General features: G+C 40.9%; 1 protein-coding gene across 7 annotated transcripts in view; it reads left to right on the top strand.

Annotated features, from left to right (window-relative positions):
* LHFPL2 (LHFPL tetraspan subfamily member 2) overlaps positions 1–17628 on the top strand; it is a 203305-nt gene extending 185677 nt beyond the window's left edge. For all 7 annotated transcript variants that reach the window (XM_034773522.1, XM_034773526.1, XM_034773524.1 and 4 more), the window contains one exon: positions 13143–17628. In XM_034773522.1, coding sequence (XP_034629413.1) covers positions 13143–13399 — 257 coding nt within the window. In that variant the 3' untranslated portion in view covers positions 13400–17628. The remainder of the gene's footprint in view (positions 1–13142) is intronic.
* The last annotated feature ends 900 nt before the right edge of the window (positions 17629–18528 follow it).

Raw genomic sequence — 18528 nt, forward strand, 5'->3', positions numbered from 1 at the left:
GCCTCCCTGCTCCTTGTCCCCTGACTGCGCCGACCCTTATCCACACCGCTGCCCCCAGACAGATCCCCGGAACTCCCACGCCTATCCAACTGCTCCCCACCCCCTGACAGGACCCCCAGAACTCCCGACCCATAAAACCTCCCCTTCTCCCTGCCTCCCCCAATCCCTCTCCACACTCCTGCCTCCTGACAGTCCCCCCAGAACTCCCAACTCATCCAACCCCCTCCAGCTCCTTGTCCCCTGATCACTGCCTCCAAAGACCCCCCCCAATGACCCTCCGTGTCCCCTGACTGCCCTGACCCCTATCCACCCCCTGCCTCCTGACAGACCCCAGGACTCCAATGCCCCATCCAACCCCCTCTGCTCCCTGACCGCCCTCTCCAGAGACCCCTGCCTCTAACCACCACCCCATAATCCCACCCCCTATCCAATCCAATTGTATGATTTTTGGTGGTGCCCAAGCAGAGGTGTCCCAACCATAGGACGGATCGAGGCAACCGCCTTGGACCCTGTGCTTTGGGGGGGCTTGTGCTTCAGGGGGACACAGGGTCCAGGACAGCCTGGGGACTTAGCGGGGAGCCTGGCACCAGCAAGCAACCCGTCCCCAGCATGCCCCACCCCTTCCCCCAAACCCCCACCACTGAACAACGGTGGGAGCCAGTGGGGTGAAGCAGAGCGGACTGGGGCCAGGTCACTTGCTGCTGCCAGCGCCAGACCCCCTGCTAACCCCCCAGGCTGCCCTGGACTCCTTGTCCCCTGAAGAATATCCTGAGGCTCTCTCTGCCTGCAGCTCCCTCCCCCTCCCTGCAGGGGAGGTGCGGTCAGGCAGCTCTGGCACCGCCCCCCCACAGCTCCCATTGGCCGGGGTTCCTGGCCAATGGGCTGGGAACCAGGTCAGCGCTGGGAGGGGGGAGGGAGGCAGGCAGCATACAGAGTTGCCCTGCCTCTGCTGAGACTCTCCGCTGCATGCAGGGACGTGTAGGAGGGAGCTGCCCCCAAGGTGAGAGCGCCCCACCCCCTGGCCCAAACCATCCTGCTCCCTGTCCCCCGACTGCCCCCCCGCCACCTCCAACCCCCCCCCCAACCCTCCCCCCCCCCCCCCCCCCACCGCCCCCCCCGCCACTTCCAAACCCCCCCCCAACCATGAGAGAGGCTCCTAGCAGCGTCTGGCTCAGCGCGGCGCCATACACGCTGCCCTGCAGGAGCACGTACCCCCGCCCCCCCACAGCTCTGCCGTCCCTGCATTAGAGTGTGCCCAGGCACACCTGGCACACCCCCTGCACACGCCTATGGCTTTCTCCCATGCTGCCCGTCACACTTGGGAGGAGCTCCTCATAAACCTCCACACATCTATCTCCTTATCCTCCTGCAAATCCCTCCTTAAAATTCTTCTTTTGCATGTCTATATAAAAAAAAAAAAAAAAAAAAAAAAAAAAAAAAAAAAACCCTGGCATGCTAATCGCCCGCCCTATCATGTTGACCAATACTGTCTCATTGTTTCCTTGTACTTCCCTAACTGTATCCATCTGTTTTTCTCTTGTCTTACACTTAGATTGTAAGCTCTTGAGGCAGGGACCTTCTTTTTGTTCTGTGTTGTACAGAACCTAGCACAATGGGGTTCTGGTCCATGACTATGGCTCCTAGGTGCTACCATAGTATAAATAATAAGAGATGGCAACAGGCAGCAGTCACGTGGGCTGGGCAGCGCTGCAGGAAAGTAAAGAAAATAGAAAATCAAATGGTATGAAAATAATTGAGACTGCTGAATGCAAGACTAGTGGGGGCATAAGGCCTGATCTGAGGGCTGCTGGGCACCCACAGCTCCCATTGAGCTTTATCCCTTCTCAGCATCATGCCACTGGATAATATTTTAATGGTTGTTTTCAAACTAATTGCAGTATATGGGTGTTCAGCATTAGCATGAAAAAGAACCTTCACCATCAAACAGGGATCTTATGAAGAAACAGCAGGGCACTTATGCTGCAGTGTGGAGGCTGGTGTGGGAAATTAATGTTTAATCAGAATTTACCATTTTCTGAGTAATTTTTCTGGTTGACAATCTAGCCACAGACTAGTCTGCAATTGCTTTTTATTCACATGTGACTGTCTCTGTCTGTGATACAGATCAATAGACCAAGACCACAAATTTAACCATGGAAATCACTGAATTGTACATGATAGAGGCCAGTAGTGTGCTCTGCTGCACGAGTAGCAGTACATTGTGTCAGATGAGGGGAAGTACACAAATATCTGGCAATGCTGTGATAAGATGGCTCCTACCTCTCAGCCATCCAGTATAGAACATTACTAACGCTCCCCACGTTGTTGCTCCTGTCTCCCTCCATTGAACTCCCCCCTTCTCTGCCCCATCGTACTTCCTCTTTCTCCCACATCCTTGCTGCCCACAGTGCAGGAGCACAGTGTGTATCCCAGGGCCTGTCCCTCAAAATGCAGATCAGAGGGAGTAGAGCAAATGCAGTTGTGTGGGAGTTGCAAGCTGCACAACTACACTGCAGAAACATGTTTAAATTAACTAGCAGACAGGGCATACCCAGGCATGGAAACTGTCAGGCTTAACATAATTAAAAGGCAGCTGCTTTTTCCCCTCTGGGTTGCTAGAAGCTGCTGTCCTGGCTGCATCTAACTGGAGTGGGCAGCTGAGTGCTTCTCTCCCTGGCAGCCAGTGAAGGCACTGTGCTTTGAATGCCTGGCTTCTCCAGATGCACACCCTGGTTCCCTTGGTCATTGAGCAGGAAGGAGAAAATGCAGGAAGCAAGCTGAGCAGACAGCACATTGAGCAGCCAACCATGCAAGAGAACAAAATTAGTTGCTTTGGAGCCATCAGCAATCCTTCTCCACCCCTAGTGGAGTCTGGACTGTTATGAGGGATGAAGAAAACATGTTGAGGAGGGGGAAAACATGATCTCAGATGATGGGTAGAGTAGTAGAGGGTTAAGCGACCCCATATGGACACTAGAGGGGAGGAAGTGGGCCTGCCATTTGCCTTTGCAGATGCTGCAGATAGTTGGCTTTGGACACCCCCATTTCTTGTAGCAGAACACAGGTAGAGAGGAGTCAGGACCTGTTGGTTGTAGGGTTTGGTTTTGGCATCAGAAAGGTTGGATGAGCATCTGAACTGATCCTGCACTGACCCTATGTTCATTTCTGGGAGGAGTGGGAGAGGTTAATAAGTATTTTTGCTTTTGTCAGCATTGTTAGGGGGCTTATTCCTTCACCCTCTCACTTCCCTGGTCCTTCTCGCATGAACAGAGAGCAACAATACCCGGAGTCCAAAGGTGCAAACAATTGGATGTTTATTGGGGTGAACTTCCAGCAAGCATGATTCCAGTTTCCTTCCTCAGTGTCCCCCTTCCCAGCTCTGACACCACAGAGCCGTCCCTGCTCCCATTCCCTGTTCCCATTCCCCCCGTTAGCAAAACATGATCCCAATTCCCTCACCCCCAGTCCCTGTTCCCATTTCCCCCCCTTACTTCCTGATTGACTGCAGACTATATAGTAAAACTGAGTTCTGCTTAACTATATCTTAACCAATTATTTTACTGAAATTTAACTAACCAATCCTGACACATTGTAACACGGTTATTTAACCAATTATATTCCACCACCTTAATTGGTTTACCCAACAAAATTAATTATACAACAGACAAAAACAATTACAGAAGCGAGGATTTCACAACTACATCTATACAGACTTAAAGGTTTTCCAGCTGTGTCTATTGATAAGTGAGTTCTTACCTGACATCTTCTAGGCTCTTCCCTTTCTCTGGAGGTGATAGGAATATCAGAACAGGATTGTATTCCTAACAGCCCAGTAGCACCTTATTTCAGTGTGATTAGTTTGGAATGTAAGGATGTGACCATACACTTCCCAGTTTATGGTTGCCTCTGCTGCTTAGCTGAAGGCCTTAGCATAACCAGGCCTCAGACTGTCCCTTACACATTCAGAGAGTGATTTTGATTCTTTCTTTTATACCTCTATAACTAGCTAAGTGATAAGAATACTCCTAAATTCTTAAAGTATAGGACTTTGCAGACAGGCCTGAATATCTATATCCTAACAAGCATACACGTATTTTTGTAATGCTGAGGCTGCTTTTGTGCATGTTCTCATCTGATTTTGTAATACTTGATTACAGTGATAAGGTACAATACATGGATCAGGACTTCTAGTGTGAAAGTTTATCTGAAATACCCTGTGCATTGAATTGCATGCCATTCAACTTACCGTGGAAGGACAAGGTGCTCTGTTGACCCTGTCAGGATTTTATTTCTAGAGACACCAAATATTTCAAACCTGATGCTAGACTACTAAGCCATCCTGTCTAGTAAAGAATAAGTGGGATATTGGCTCTTCCTGGTTCATCTATGTTTCTTATACTTGTTCTTTTGTATTTTTGTCACAATTTTCTTGGATTCTTAACCAGCAGGAAGCAGTCAAGGCAGTAGGTCTGTAGAATCGTTAACTACTTACTACTCCTTCAGACAATCAAAAGGGAACAACATGAGAGACTCTTCTGACTCTCTCCCCACCTGAACCTACTACCCCTACAGCCTTCTTACCTGGGAGAGATCAGAGATGGATCTGTGATCCACGTTGTTCAACTATTAGGCCATTTGGCTGGCCAGTAGCTTTTTATGCTGTAATATATGGCATGAAGTGCCTCTGAGTGACATTAAAGAGCTCTGTTTTGTCTTAGCTATACATTTAAAATAAATAAACATTTACTAAGTTTTCCTACAATTGGGAAACAGGTGTTTAATATTAAAGTTGTTAATGGTGGTAAACATTGATATGTCTAATAATAAGGAAATGGTGGAACTCTTGAGGCAATGTCTATTATAAAATGTTGCATGTTTACTGAAGTTGAATGAAAGGTGATTTTGCAGGGGAAAATGCCTTAAGAATTTTTACTTTCTCTAGTGTTAGTAAAACTAATCTGGGACTTTACCTGTTTTTAGCAAGCAGAGAAAACTGACCCTTCACAGTTTATATTCTAGACCTTCCTAATTTTTTCCAAGACAGTCCCAGTTCAGTTAATTGTATGTTATAGTCAACTTTTTTTAATGCTATGGGAGTTGAGTGCTCAGCACCTTTCAAGATTAGGCCATTTATTTGAGATCAACTAAAGCAAAGTATTGTAGCATTGTGTATTAAACCTGATTTTGATCGAGATGTTCAAAGTGGCAGAGACATTAAGGCTAAAACCTCAGAGGAACAGACCAAATTGATATTTGGTTTTCCATAAAATCCAGGCAGAGTACACACAAGAACCGTACAACAGCTTCAGCAGCATGAGCTTTGGGTAGGAATTCTTCAGATTTGAGAAATGGATGCCAAGAAACAATTTTATCATTTTCAGAGGCTCCTCTTCCCATAGGTGAAGATAGATGTAAATTAAATATTGGTATAGAATGGTCTAGACATCAAATTTGTAGTTAAAAGCTCTTGCTAGGACATATAAACAAAGTATTTTCTTGATGCAGTTTTAGAAACTCACATGGTGCTGGCTGCTTAGACTATTTAAAATTCAAGGATTTTTTTATGAAAATCATGATTAGTGAACCTTTTGCTGTTGATCACTAAAAGAAACAGCAACTGTGACACATTAGTTGTACACGAAGAAGAAATACTGTTTAGTCATCTGGTTACACATGGAACAGGAAAGTGCAGATGACTAAAGGAGGGGAATTGTTCGTGGTTAGTCTGAAATGGTTGGTGAGCTCAGCACGATGAAAGCACAGCTTATCCAGATCTGCCTAAGATTAAGCAATACTTTATACTCAATGTACCATAGGCAACAGACAGGAAGCACAACATAAAATTTGTCATTGTTTCTTATTGCGTATACAATGGGGAAGAAATCCCTTCACTAAGAATGGCCATCATTCACAGAGATTTCACTACCCCAAGCAATAATGGAGCTTACAGTTCATTCACGCAATAGCTGTCCCATCATTATTTAAGAAATGCTTTGTGAAGGACTTTCATTTGCAATACAACTGACATTTATAGACATTTTATAGTCATGTATTCAATGGTTTAAAAACCTGGGAACTGTAGTTTATTTTCACTGAGGGAGAATTTTCATAGCTGGTTGAATTTCTTTCAACAATAATTAAGAAAATCTAATGTACTAGAGCATGTAAAATATTAATTAAATTGAATGAGACAGGGACTAGTCCTTACATCTGTTCTTGCACTGAAGATTTACTGAGGAATAAACAAAGACTGGCTGTGATTTATAACTTAGTGGAAATTTCAGGGTTGGAAGAAATATAGGAATGAATTAATGCTGGAGGTAGGTGGAAATCTAAACTTTCTCTGGATTCACTTTTAGACAGTGATAGCACTGTTTACAACTTGCCTTTCCCAAAAAGAATTGTGTTAGAGGTACAGAAAAAAAAATCAGGTAATATTTAAAATCTTATTGATTGTGCAGTTTCTTAATAAATTTGCTACACATAATTGAACAAAAACATCCTGCATGTTCATAGTGCCATGCCAAGCAAAATTCAAAAAGTAATTTGAAAGAAAATAAACTCTTAGTAGGGCTGTCGATTAATCACTTTTTTTTTTTTTTTTTTGAGTTAATGGCAGTTTTAATCGCACTGTTAAACAGTAGAATACCAATTGACATTTATTAAGTATTTTGAATGTTTTTCTACATTTTCAAATATATTGATTTCAATTACAACACAATACAAAGTGTAACCTACTCATATTTATATTTTGATTACAAATATTTGTACTGTAAAAATGATAAACAAGATAGTATTTTTCAGTTAACCTCATACAAGTACTGTAATGCAATCTCTTTATTGTGAAAATGCAACTTACAAATGTAGCATTATTTTTGTTACATAATTGCACTCAAAAACAAAAAAGTGCCAAACTTTAGAGCCTACAAGTCCACTCACTCCTACTTCTTGTTCAGCAATCATTAAGACAAACAAATTTGTTTACATTTACAGGAGATAATGTTGTCCACTTATTATTTATAATATCACCAGAAAGTGAGAACAGGCATTCGCATGGGACTTTTGTAGCTGGTATTGCAAGGTATTTACATGCCAGATATGCTAAGCATTCATATGCCCCTTCATGCTTTGGCCACCATTCCAGAGGATATGCTGATGATGCTCATTTAAAAAAAAAAATGTTAATTAAATTTGTAACTTAGCTCCCTGGGGGAGAATTGTATGTCTTCAGCTGTTTTACCCACATTCTGCCATAGCAGTCTCGGCTGACGACTCAGAACGTGTTGTTCATTTTAAGAACACTTTTGCTGAAGCTCTGACAAAACACAAAAAAGGTATCAATGTGAGATTTCTAAAGATAGCTACAGCACTTGACCCAAGGTTTAAGAATGTGAAGTGCCTTCCAAAATCTGAGAGGGATGAAGTGTGGACCCTCCTTTCAGAAGTCTTAAAAGAGCAACACTCCAATGCAGAAACTACAAAACCTGAACCACCAAAAAAGAAAATTAACCTTCTGCTGGTGGCATCTGACTCAGATTATGAAAATAACATGAGTCGGTCTGCACTGCTTTGGATTGTTATCGAGCAGAGTCTGTCATCAGCATGTCCTTTGGAATGGTGGTTGAAGCATGAAGGGACATATGAATCTTTAGCACAGCTGCACTGTAAATACCTTGCGAAACTGGCTGCAACAGTGCCATGAGAAGCACCCTTCTCACTTTCAGGTGACGTGAACAAGAAGCAGGCAGCATGATCTCCTGCAGATGTCAACAAACTTGTTTGTCTGAGTGATTGGCTGAACAAGAAATAGGACTAAGTTGACCTGTACTCTACAGTTTTACCTTGTTTTATTTTTGAATGCCATTTTTTGTACATAATTCTATATTTGTAGGTTCAACTTTCATGATAAGATTGTCCTACAGTACTTGTATTAGGTGAATTAAAAATACTATCTTTTTACAGTGCAAATATTTGTAATCATAAACAAATATAAAGTGAACACTGTACACTTTGTATTCTGTGTTGTAACTGAAATCAATATTTGAAAATGTAGAAAACATTCAAATAAATGGTATGCTATTGTTTAACAGTGCGATTAAACATAATTATTTTTTTAAATCACTTGACAGACCTATTTTTTAGGGAAATAGCTATCAGCCATCCTGGCTTATGTCAATGAGTGCCAAGATATGACAAGCTCTAAAAGCCCCTACCTTATAGTATAAATACCAAACTTCCTGCTGATCATCTACTGTGTGTTGGCTATAATAGATTTGCCCATTTCACCCAAGCTGTTAACAAAACAAACCCACCGCATTTATGTGCTTGCTTGAAGATTATAGTGTGGTATGTTTTGGGGACTGTGTGCTGAGCCCAGTGGCCAGTTGGCTATGCTGAGAGCTGACTAACCAGGCTCTAGCCTGCTATCCTTTGATCTCTAGCCCCTTTTGGATCCCTTCAAAACAGGGCAGGCTAATTCAGAGAGAGCAGGGGTTTAAAAATCTTAAATGACCAGAGCTAGCGAACAGAGGAATTTAGAGAGGGAATATGAGAGGCAGATTCACCTAACAAACATACTCTAAACTTAGGCCAATAACCCACCCACCCCCAAAAACCATCAAATCCTTCAAGAGTAAAAATAATGCAGGCTGAAGTCCAGCAGCAGAGTGTGCGTTAGCCAGTTCATTGCACTGAATGTACTGTGTGATATGTATGCTTGCATTGCATGCACGCAGCTCACAGTCCTCAGACACAGTACAGGTTCTTGAGACCAGAGTGCATGAACTGGAGAAGCTAAGTGAGACAGCTCCTCCTACATAGTGAAGACTTTCATGGACACAGTAGAGATTAGTCCCACCCCCACTCTGATAGCCTCTGTGCTGTTAAGGAGAATGAAAGTCTCAGGGAAGGAGAGCATCAAGCTGGAGCAGAAGGCAACAATCCCATAGCTGTGACCTTCCTACCAACTGATGTCTTGGTATCCTCTTGCACTGAGGATACCTTTCCTGAGAAGGGAACCCTAGTCACTAGGAAGAGCCAGATACTATTATTCAATTATTAGAAATATAAATAGTTGTGATTCTCCCAGTCATCACAAACCCCTGGTAAATTGCGTGCCAGGTGTAAAGTTTGCAGAGCTCACAAGCCATCTAGACAGACTTATGTGCAGTGCTGGGGAGGAGCTGGTGGTTGTGGTACATGAAGGTACCAGTGACATAAGGAAAGGTAGGAGAGAGGTCTTGGAAGCCAAATTTAGGCTGCGAGGTAAGAGTAAAGTCCAGGATCTCTATGGTAACAGTCTCTGAAATGGTTCCAGTTCTACACTCAGTACCAGGAAGATACAGAACTGGAGGGTCTCAATGTGTGGATCAGATAATGGTGTACGAAGAAGGAGGGTTCTAGGTTTACTAGGAACTGGGGAACCTTTTGGGAAAGGAGGAGCTTATATAAGAAGCATTGGCTCCCTCTAAACCAAAATGGAACCTGACTGTTACCATGTAACATTAAAAAAAAAAATCCCTTACAATCTTTTTAAACTACAGGCTGAGGGAAAGCTGATAGGTGCAGCATCGCACAAGCTTCAGGCAGAAACATCACTTAGGGATGAGTTTATTAAAGGCGGACCTCTATCCTAGTGTAGTAGATAAGAGTGAAATTGGTAAAGTACAGGTAGGAGCAGTCAAATGTAAGAATCCTATTTAAATATAACATAGGAAGGCCAGCAAACTGAATATTGACACAATGTACACATGCTAGTACACAAATGCTGGAAGTTAGAGTAACTTGCATTAAAGGAGGATATTGATATAATAATACGCATCACGGAAACTTTGTGGAATGAGGGTAATCAATAGGACACAGTAATACCATCGTACAAAACATATAGGAATGACAGAGTATGTCACACTTTCACTATATGTGAAAGAAAGCATAGAGTCAAATAAAGTAAAAATTTTAAATGAATCAAACTGTACCACAGAATTTCTACGGACAGAAATTTCATGCCTGAACAACAAGAGGATAGCAATAGCAATTTACTACCAACCACTTGACCAGTATGGTGATGGTGAAATGCTTAGGGAGATTAGAGAGGCTACAAAGGCAGAAAACACAGTAATAACAGGGGTTCAACTATCTCCACATTGACTGGGTACATGCAGGGATGCTGGAACAATTTGTATAGTGGGGATGCTGAGAGCCATTGAACCAAACTGTAAACCCTGTATATGATGGAAACCACTTCAAGTCAGGGGGTGCAGCAGTAGCACCCCCAGTTCCAACATCTATGGGTACATGTCACCTCAGGATGGGATGCCAAGGTAAAACTTCTAGACATTAATAGATAAAGGACTGCTTCTTGGAGCAGTTAGTCCTGGAACCCACAAGAGGAGAGGCAATTTCTGATTTAGTCCTAAGTGGAGCACAGGATCTGGTCCAAAAGGTGCATATAGCTGAACCACTCAGTAATAGCAACCATAATGTAATTAAATTTAACATTCTCATAGGGGAAAAAATGCAAAAAGAAACCCACCACATTATTTAACTTCAAAAAATGGAACTATACAAAAATGAGGAAGCTAGTTAAATGGAAATTAGAAGCAACAGTCACAAGAGTGAAATGCCTTCAAACTGCATGAACATTAAAAACACCATAATAGAGGCGGAAACTCAATGTATACTCCAAATTATTAAAAAAAAAAAAAAAAGTAAGAGAACCACAACAATGCCACCATTGCTAAAGCGCAGCATAAAAGAGGAAATTAGAGGCAAAAAGGCAAAAAATTGGAAAGCCAAATCCTTGTGAGGAAAACAGAAAGGAGCATAAACTCTGGCAAGTTAGGTATAGGAAATATAAGACAGGCCAAGAAAGAATTTGAAGAGCAACTGACTAAGGACACACAAACTAATTTCTTGAAGGACATCAGAAGCAGGAAGTCTGCCAGTCAGTGGGACCACTGGATGATTGAGGTGCTAAAGGAACACTCCAGGAAGACAAGACTGTGTTGGAGAAGCTAAATGAATTCTTTGCATCCTTCTTGAACATGGGGGAGATCCCCACGCCTGAGTCTTTCTTATTAGGTGACAAATCTGAGGAACTATTCCAGATAGAGGTGTCAATAGAGGAGGTTTTGGAACAAACCGATAAATTAAACAGTAATAAGTCACTAGGACCAGACGGTATTCACCCAAGAGTTCAGAAGGAACTCAAATATGAAACTGCAGAACTACTAACTGACATGTAACCAATTGCTTAATGAAATCAGACTGTACCAGGAGAGTAGGTAAGGTGACACTGATTTAAAAAAAAAAAAAGGTTCCAGAGGTTACCTGGTAATTACAAGCTGGTAAGCCAAATTTCAGTACTAGGAAAATTGGCAGAAACAGAATCATCAGACACATAGATGAACACAAATTGTTGGGGAGGAGCCAACATGCTTCTGTAAAGGGAAATCAATCATTCCTCACCAATCTATTAAAATACTTTAAGGGAGTCAACAACCATTGATATAGTCTATTTGGACTTTCAGAAAGATTTTGACAAGGTCCCTCACCAAAGCAAAACTAAGCAGTCATGCGGTAAGAGAGAAGGTCCTCTCATAGATCAGTAATTAGTAAAAAAAGATAAGAAAGAGTAGGAATAAATGCCAGTTTTCACAATGAAGTGAGAGAAACATTTTCATAAATGACCTGAAAAAAAGGGGTGAACAGTGGCAAAATTTGTAGACGATACAAAATTACTCAGGATAGTTAAGTCTGACTGCAAAAAATTACAAAAGAGATCTCACAAAACTGGGTGACAAAGAGGCAGATGAAATTCACTGTTGATAAGAGCACATTGGAAAACAAAATCCCAACAATATGTACAAAAAGAAAGATCTTGGAGTCATAGTTCTCTGAAAACATCCGCTCAATGTGCAGCAGCAGTCAAAAAAGCTAACGATGTTAAAAACAATTAGGAAAGAGAGAGATAATAAAACAGAAAATCTGGTAATGCCATCTTGGATACCGTGTGCAGTTCTGGTTGCCCTATTTCAAAAGAGGATACTAGAATTGGAAAAGGTACAGATAAGGCAACAAAAATGATTAGGAGTATAGCACAGCTTCCATAACAGGAGAGATTAACATGACTAAGGGCGGACATGATAGAGGTCTATAAAATCATGAATGGTGTGGAGAAAGTGACTAACGACGCATTGTTTAGCCCATCACATACCACAAGTACTAGGTGAAATTATTACTCAGCAGGTTTAAAACCAACCTAAGGAAATACTTCTTCACACAACACACTATAGACCTATGGAATTCATTGCCAGGGAATGTTGGTAAGGCCAAAAAATGTAACTGGGTTCAAAAAGAATTGGATAAGCTCTTGGAGGTTAGGTCCATCAAAGGCTATTAACTAAACTGGTCAGGTAAGCAACCCCATGTTCCGAGTGTCCTTAAACCTCCAACTTCCAGGAACGGAGACCGGACAAGAGGATGGATCACTTGAAATTGCCCTGTTCTGTTCATTTCCTCTGAAGCATCTAGCACTAGCCACTGTCAGAGACAGGATACGAGGATAGATGGACCATTGGTTGGATTGAGAATGGCCACGCTTATTAAGTTCAAAGATCAATCTGGGGAAAATTTGGAGAAAAACAACAAAACTGTTTAAGTACTAGAGAAATTGGTTTATGAAGAAAGATTAAATGTGGCTTGGCTAAGTGAGGACTCTGAGCAGAATACGATAACTGTTCACAAGTATTTGAAGGGTGTAAACAAAGACAAATACTTTAGGGTTTTACAACAGTGTGTAATTAGGGGTAACGTGTTTGAAAGTTTATAAAATGAAGACTCACTAAGAGGAGAAAAACTGAGTGAGATCTATTAGACTGTGAAATAGCCTCTCTCAAGCAAAGTGGTGGAAGGACTAGAAATGTAGACAAAGCACTACGCAGTGTTCCGTAGGGAACAATTCTTACTAGTAGGAAATAGACGAGATGGGCCAACAGGGTTTTTCTATCTCTCATTTCTATTATTTGTAGGGGAGCAGGTGTGACCGAACATTGTACATTACAATAATTGCAAAATGTTATATTTGGTCTAACACATAGAGGTTGTTAAATTTTATTTTTTCTTTTTCTTTTTTTCTTTTTAAGGCCTCTTCCTTATCCTAGGCTTGATGCTGTACCCTGCGGGCTGGGGCTGCCAGAAGGCAATAAGCTATTGTGGACATTATGCTTCTGCTTATAAACTAGGAGACTGCTCATTGGGCTGGGCCTTCTACACAGCTATCGGTGGCACTGGTCTGACATTCATCTGTGCCGTCTTCTCAGCGCAAGCAGAAATTGCCACATCTAGTGACAAAGTGCAAGAAGAAATTGAAGAGGGGAAAAACCTTATCTGCCTCCTTTAAATATAGTGGAAAAAAGATCAGTGTCTATTTTGCTTTTAAATGACTTGATAAAAGGATCCACATTGTGTGATTTAGCCTTATGCGGTCTAGCCTTGAACTACTGAAGCAACATTCTATCCCTTGCTGGGCGATGAGGACCAGAGAAAGGAGGATCTGAAGTGAAGAGAGTGTAGATATGTGGGAATTTTTGGTGTGACTACATTTTCAGGACTCAGCAGAATATACAACTTGAGAGTGAGGCGGGGGAGAGTATATAGTGAACAAACGTTGTAATATACCTGACAATTTCTGATTTGATCAGATCGCATTCTCCACGTTGGTCACTTTGAAGGATCTGCATTAAAATAATAAAAGCCAGCACATTTCTACTATGTACAGGACTAGCCTATTTAATCAGGTTTTGTTTTCAAGGGCTTCAATCACTTGTGAACATTTTATTGCCATCTGGTTTGGTACTATAGTTAATATTGTGGTGCTTGTTGATGAGTTTTAAAATTACTTAAAGCACAACTGTCGGGTGTGGTTTTTTTAGATAATTAAATGCATGACAAAGAGAACAGGGTTGACATTAAGACCTTGCTAAAAGTGGTATAAACTGTTAAGGAAGTGAGGCAGGGGCTCATATTATTTAGTTTGTTCTGGCATGAAATATCAGTAACAAGTGGTAGATACATTATATTTTAGCAGCTAGATTTGAAGTTAAATTCATAGCAGAGCCAGGGGAACTGTTGTTACGCTGGAGTTTACCTATATAAAATAAAAATGGTAGAAGTAATGCTTTAGTATCTAAATGTGTTAAACACTGAACATTGGATACAAAAATGGTGTCTTTACTAGAAATCCCAGGAATCCTCAATATTTAGGAAAAACACTATAGTGTCTCTGCAGCACAATTGACAGGGTTATTTTGTGAATGCCAACAAGTGTTGAGCGTGCCTCACTCTTCAGTAAAAATATTAACTGTATGTTGAGTTTACAGTTACAATATTTCTCTGTTTGCCAAAAGAAACCTCATTCCCAGTCCACAGGCCAGTGTCTTGTATCTCAGAACCAGTTTAGTCTGTAATAGATGTTCACCCTGCAGGAGGCAATGCCAAATTCTAAATGTTTGTGGGAAAACCTTTTCCCACTCTTTTTAACCACATTTGGTATGGACCCATTTCCAGCACATCAGCAGAAGCAGAAATATGACTTGCCACGAGTGACATTCCTTTCCAAAACACGTTCAGTTCAGTCATATTACGTGTGTTGTTTCTCCAGTTACTGGAATTATGCTAGAGGGCAGATTAAAAGGATATCAGAAGAAAGAATACTGTACTGCCTTGGGGACGCATGAGCACAATCAAGGGTCTAATAGATAACTATTCACTTGATATTTGATTGGAAATTTTAATTTTAAAACCGTTTATTTCATGGTGGTGGTGAAATACTAGCAGGCACTGAAGGCTGAGCCTATTGTTAGAAAGCTACAGAACCACTAAAGGTGTCTGCAAGTGTATCCATTTTTCTGTACGGTTAAAAATCAAATAACTTCTGCAGACAGAGAATATGATAAGCCTCTGGATTACATGAGTGATTTAGTGTAGAAAACAGCAAATTAATATAGAAATGTGTGAAGGTTTTGTGTTATTTTTGCTGCATCCCTCTAGCATGACCTAGAGCTGAGGGAAATGCAGCTTGCATTAACTATGCACAGTCTTACTAATGTTATACTATTAAATGTAAAAGGTTTCTTTGGAGCTTTTTGAATTCTTTATCTGCTCCTGTGGAAGTCTCCTTCCCAGGAACACTTCTTTAGAAATTATTGATCTGTATGAGAGATTCTAGTGAGGGCCCAGGCTTCCACTCTAAAGGTTTAAAAAGACAATGTCGCTATCTTTTTAATAAAGGGGTAGTTTGTAAACTCCAGTTGGTAATAATGCTGCCTCTCTAATAAGTTAAATCAATTAATTTTCTTTTTAAAGTGGAATAATTTTGTTCTGGTCTGATCCTGATAAACCAGACCTGTTACTTTGGACCCATTAAATTGATAGTATTGCTCCAGAATCAATGTGCTGGAGTAGCAGCCCCAGCCCCTGGAGTGCCATTTGTGAAGTGTCAGAGTCCCTGTTTCTCTGTAAATACAAATTCAAGCCCCCTACACAGCCCTGCTGCTGACACCTCTGTTCTCCTGTGCACATTCCCAATGGCAGGGCAGAATGATGTGGAGGGTCTTATGCTAGCCACAGGGCAAAACGTCCCCCTTGGTAATATTTATAATTTTCTTTTTCACCACTGCATTGTGAGAACCCAGCCTTTCCTCTTGTTAACGCAGAATTCACACTTGAGAAACCTGTGTTTTCCCCCTCCCAATCCCATTGCACTCTTATACAAGATTTTAAAACGGGTAACTCACTTTTTCTTTTAAATATTTAACATAAAATGAAGCTATGGGCTGGAACCATTTATGTCAAGTGTCTGCACAAAGCAAGTTTTCTTTTTAAACAAATTATAACCACTTGCAAAAATTGGTGAGTTAGGGCAAAACTGTAGCCACAGCATCATAATGTGTCTTATTTGAAACTGTGCACCTTTTGAAATATGTTTCCTTGTATATACAAAGTATACCTTACAAAGCACACGCTCCAAATTTTCAACCATATTATTTGTATGTGGCTGAATCCTATAAAAAATCCTGTAAGAACCCTCCACTTTAGAATACAGATGCAAAGTTATGGCTTGTCTTACAGCTGCTACTACTTCAGAGGCCTCCCCCCATTGGAGCAATACAAGCTGGGGCACTAGAACAACTGTGATATAGAACTTTAACAAGAAGGGGTCTTAAGCGCTGTGAACATGGAATTGGGGTGAAGATAAATTATATTCTTTTTTTTTTTTTTCTTTCTAATGTTCTAATTTGTTTTTCTTTAGGAAGATAGTGTGCCAATGTTTAAAAAAAAAAATCACTGCCACCAAATCATGACACTCTCTTCATATAGTGTCACAAATATGTTAAAAATCCAAGTACTATATTAATCAATGACAGATTACTGTTTTCAAAGGTGGTATGCAATGCTTAACTCAACTGGTTTGGACCGTGCATGCTCCATGTATTGTGTGACTTAATACATTGTTCACTGGTGTTTGGACATACCTATGTTAGGTCTTTACAGTGCTGAAAATATTAAATGTTGGGTTTTATAGTACTGTGCATAAAAGATATTTGTTTTGCATGTGTTTTTCTGAATTTGTAAGGGAAGTGGACCAGCTTCTATTATTGTACTAATACAACATCAAACTGATCTAATCAACTCAACAGGTCATACTCAGTGACTGGCACAGATGGAAGATATGGTAGGAAGAAACAAACCAAGACTCTTTGCTTGCTCAGGGTTCTGTTTTTCTAACAAGTGATAAGATGGCTTTATTATTACATACAGATTTTCTTAATGGAGTTTTAAAATGCGACCCACTCATTAAGTTTGCTGGCTGCTGTTCCTGAATTTCAGTTCCACCAGAACAATGGCCTTCCCAAGACATTCTATGAAAATCATTTTTCTTTTGTCATCTTCAGGCATGTTTAATTAGTTTAATGATGGGCCATATAGCATAACTGCTTCTTAATGTACATGTAGTGCTTAGATGCAAGGAATGTTTGATGTGGCATTTTTAAAAAAAACAGTCTAGCTCACTCAAAATTGTAACATACTAACTTTGTAAATATTTTTAACAAGAGAAATGTTCTTTAAACATCTGTGGTTTGATCACCTTGTAAGCATATATTCTGTAAAGTGCCATAGTTCTTTTTGGAGTATGGCATATTTAATTATTATATATATATATATACACACACACATACACAAATTTATGTGAGATGTGCAATAACAAGTTTTTTTTTTTTTTTTAAATGTGATGCGCTTTAAAAAGGGACTGCCAAGTGAAGCGTGGCTGGAGTTTTTGTTTTTGGACAAATGTATTGCTACTTTGGAGTAATGCTATAGAATCTGTAGAGGAAATAGGATAACATTGACTGTAGTTTAAAGGTTTATCTAAAATCTCTTTTCTCAATTCATTTGAAATACTCAGATCTGGGTAATCCAGGCCTGATTTATTTATAGCCTTAATTTCAACTGTGAAGCTGCACACACTACCCGTAATCTAACAACTAGGGGTACGTCTTCACTACTTCAGCAGGTAGCAATCGATTTATCCGGGATTGATATATTGCATCTCGTTAAGACGCGATATATCAATCCCCGAACGTGCTCACCGTCGACTCTGGAACTCCACCAGAGCGAGCGGCGGTAGCGCAGTCGACAGGGGAGCTGTGGCCGTCGATCCCGCGCCATGTGGACCCCAGGTAATTCGATCCAAGATACTCAACTTCAGCTACGCGAATAGTATCTTGGATCGATCTCCCCCCTGCCTAAGTGTAGACCAGCCCTAGGAGTTGCTGCTGAACACAATGGCCATCTGTTAACAGTTTTCTGACACCAAACACTTAGTGTAAAGGTTTTTTTATTGCACTACCTTATGCTATCACCTATTTTAAACCAGTTGGGTCCATTTATTTTACTTGAAAACCCAGAACTGGCTGAAAAGGTAAACATTTCTAATTCTGCAACGTGACAGGACTCTCAAGCCTGGGGTTTAGCTCCTTAGAACCCGATGCTATTTCCACAGCTCTTAAAAATAATGAATCCAGAATTGATAGCAAGGTAGTTCCCAACTCAGCCGAATCCCCTATTAGATATTACATTATCCCTGTAGAGATGTTAAGGGATATCGATAACCAGAGATATGTCTGCTTCCTTTTTATGTTAATTTGAGAAAAAAACAACCTCTGTCCCCACAGTATTTCATCTGCTGACTGTACACTAGCTTGATGTCTGTAAATAAAACTAATACGTTTTTCAAGAGAGGTGGTATATAACTTTAACCTAAGGTTAGTGGAGGGGGAAATTTGCAATTCAGAGCCCAAAACTCCCTCAGAGGGTTGGTACTAACATAAGATTTCATTATATATTTGAGTGCAAAATTAACTCTCTTGCCTGTGGAGCCATAGACTGGTGCCACCGTAACACACGTTGGTGTCTGTCTCATTCCACCTATTGGACAAGCTGAACTTTATTAAATAGGCTCATTATGTT

This window comes from Trachemys scripta, chromosome 6, assembly GCF_013100865.1.
Source record: "Trachemys scripta elegans isolate TJP31775 chromosome 6, CAS_Tse_1.0, whole genome shotgun sequence".
In the NCBI taxonomy this organism is placed as follows: Eukaryota; Metazoa; Chordata; order Testudines; family Emydidae; genus Trachemys; species Trachemys scripta.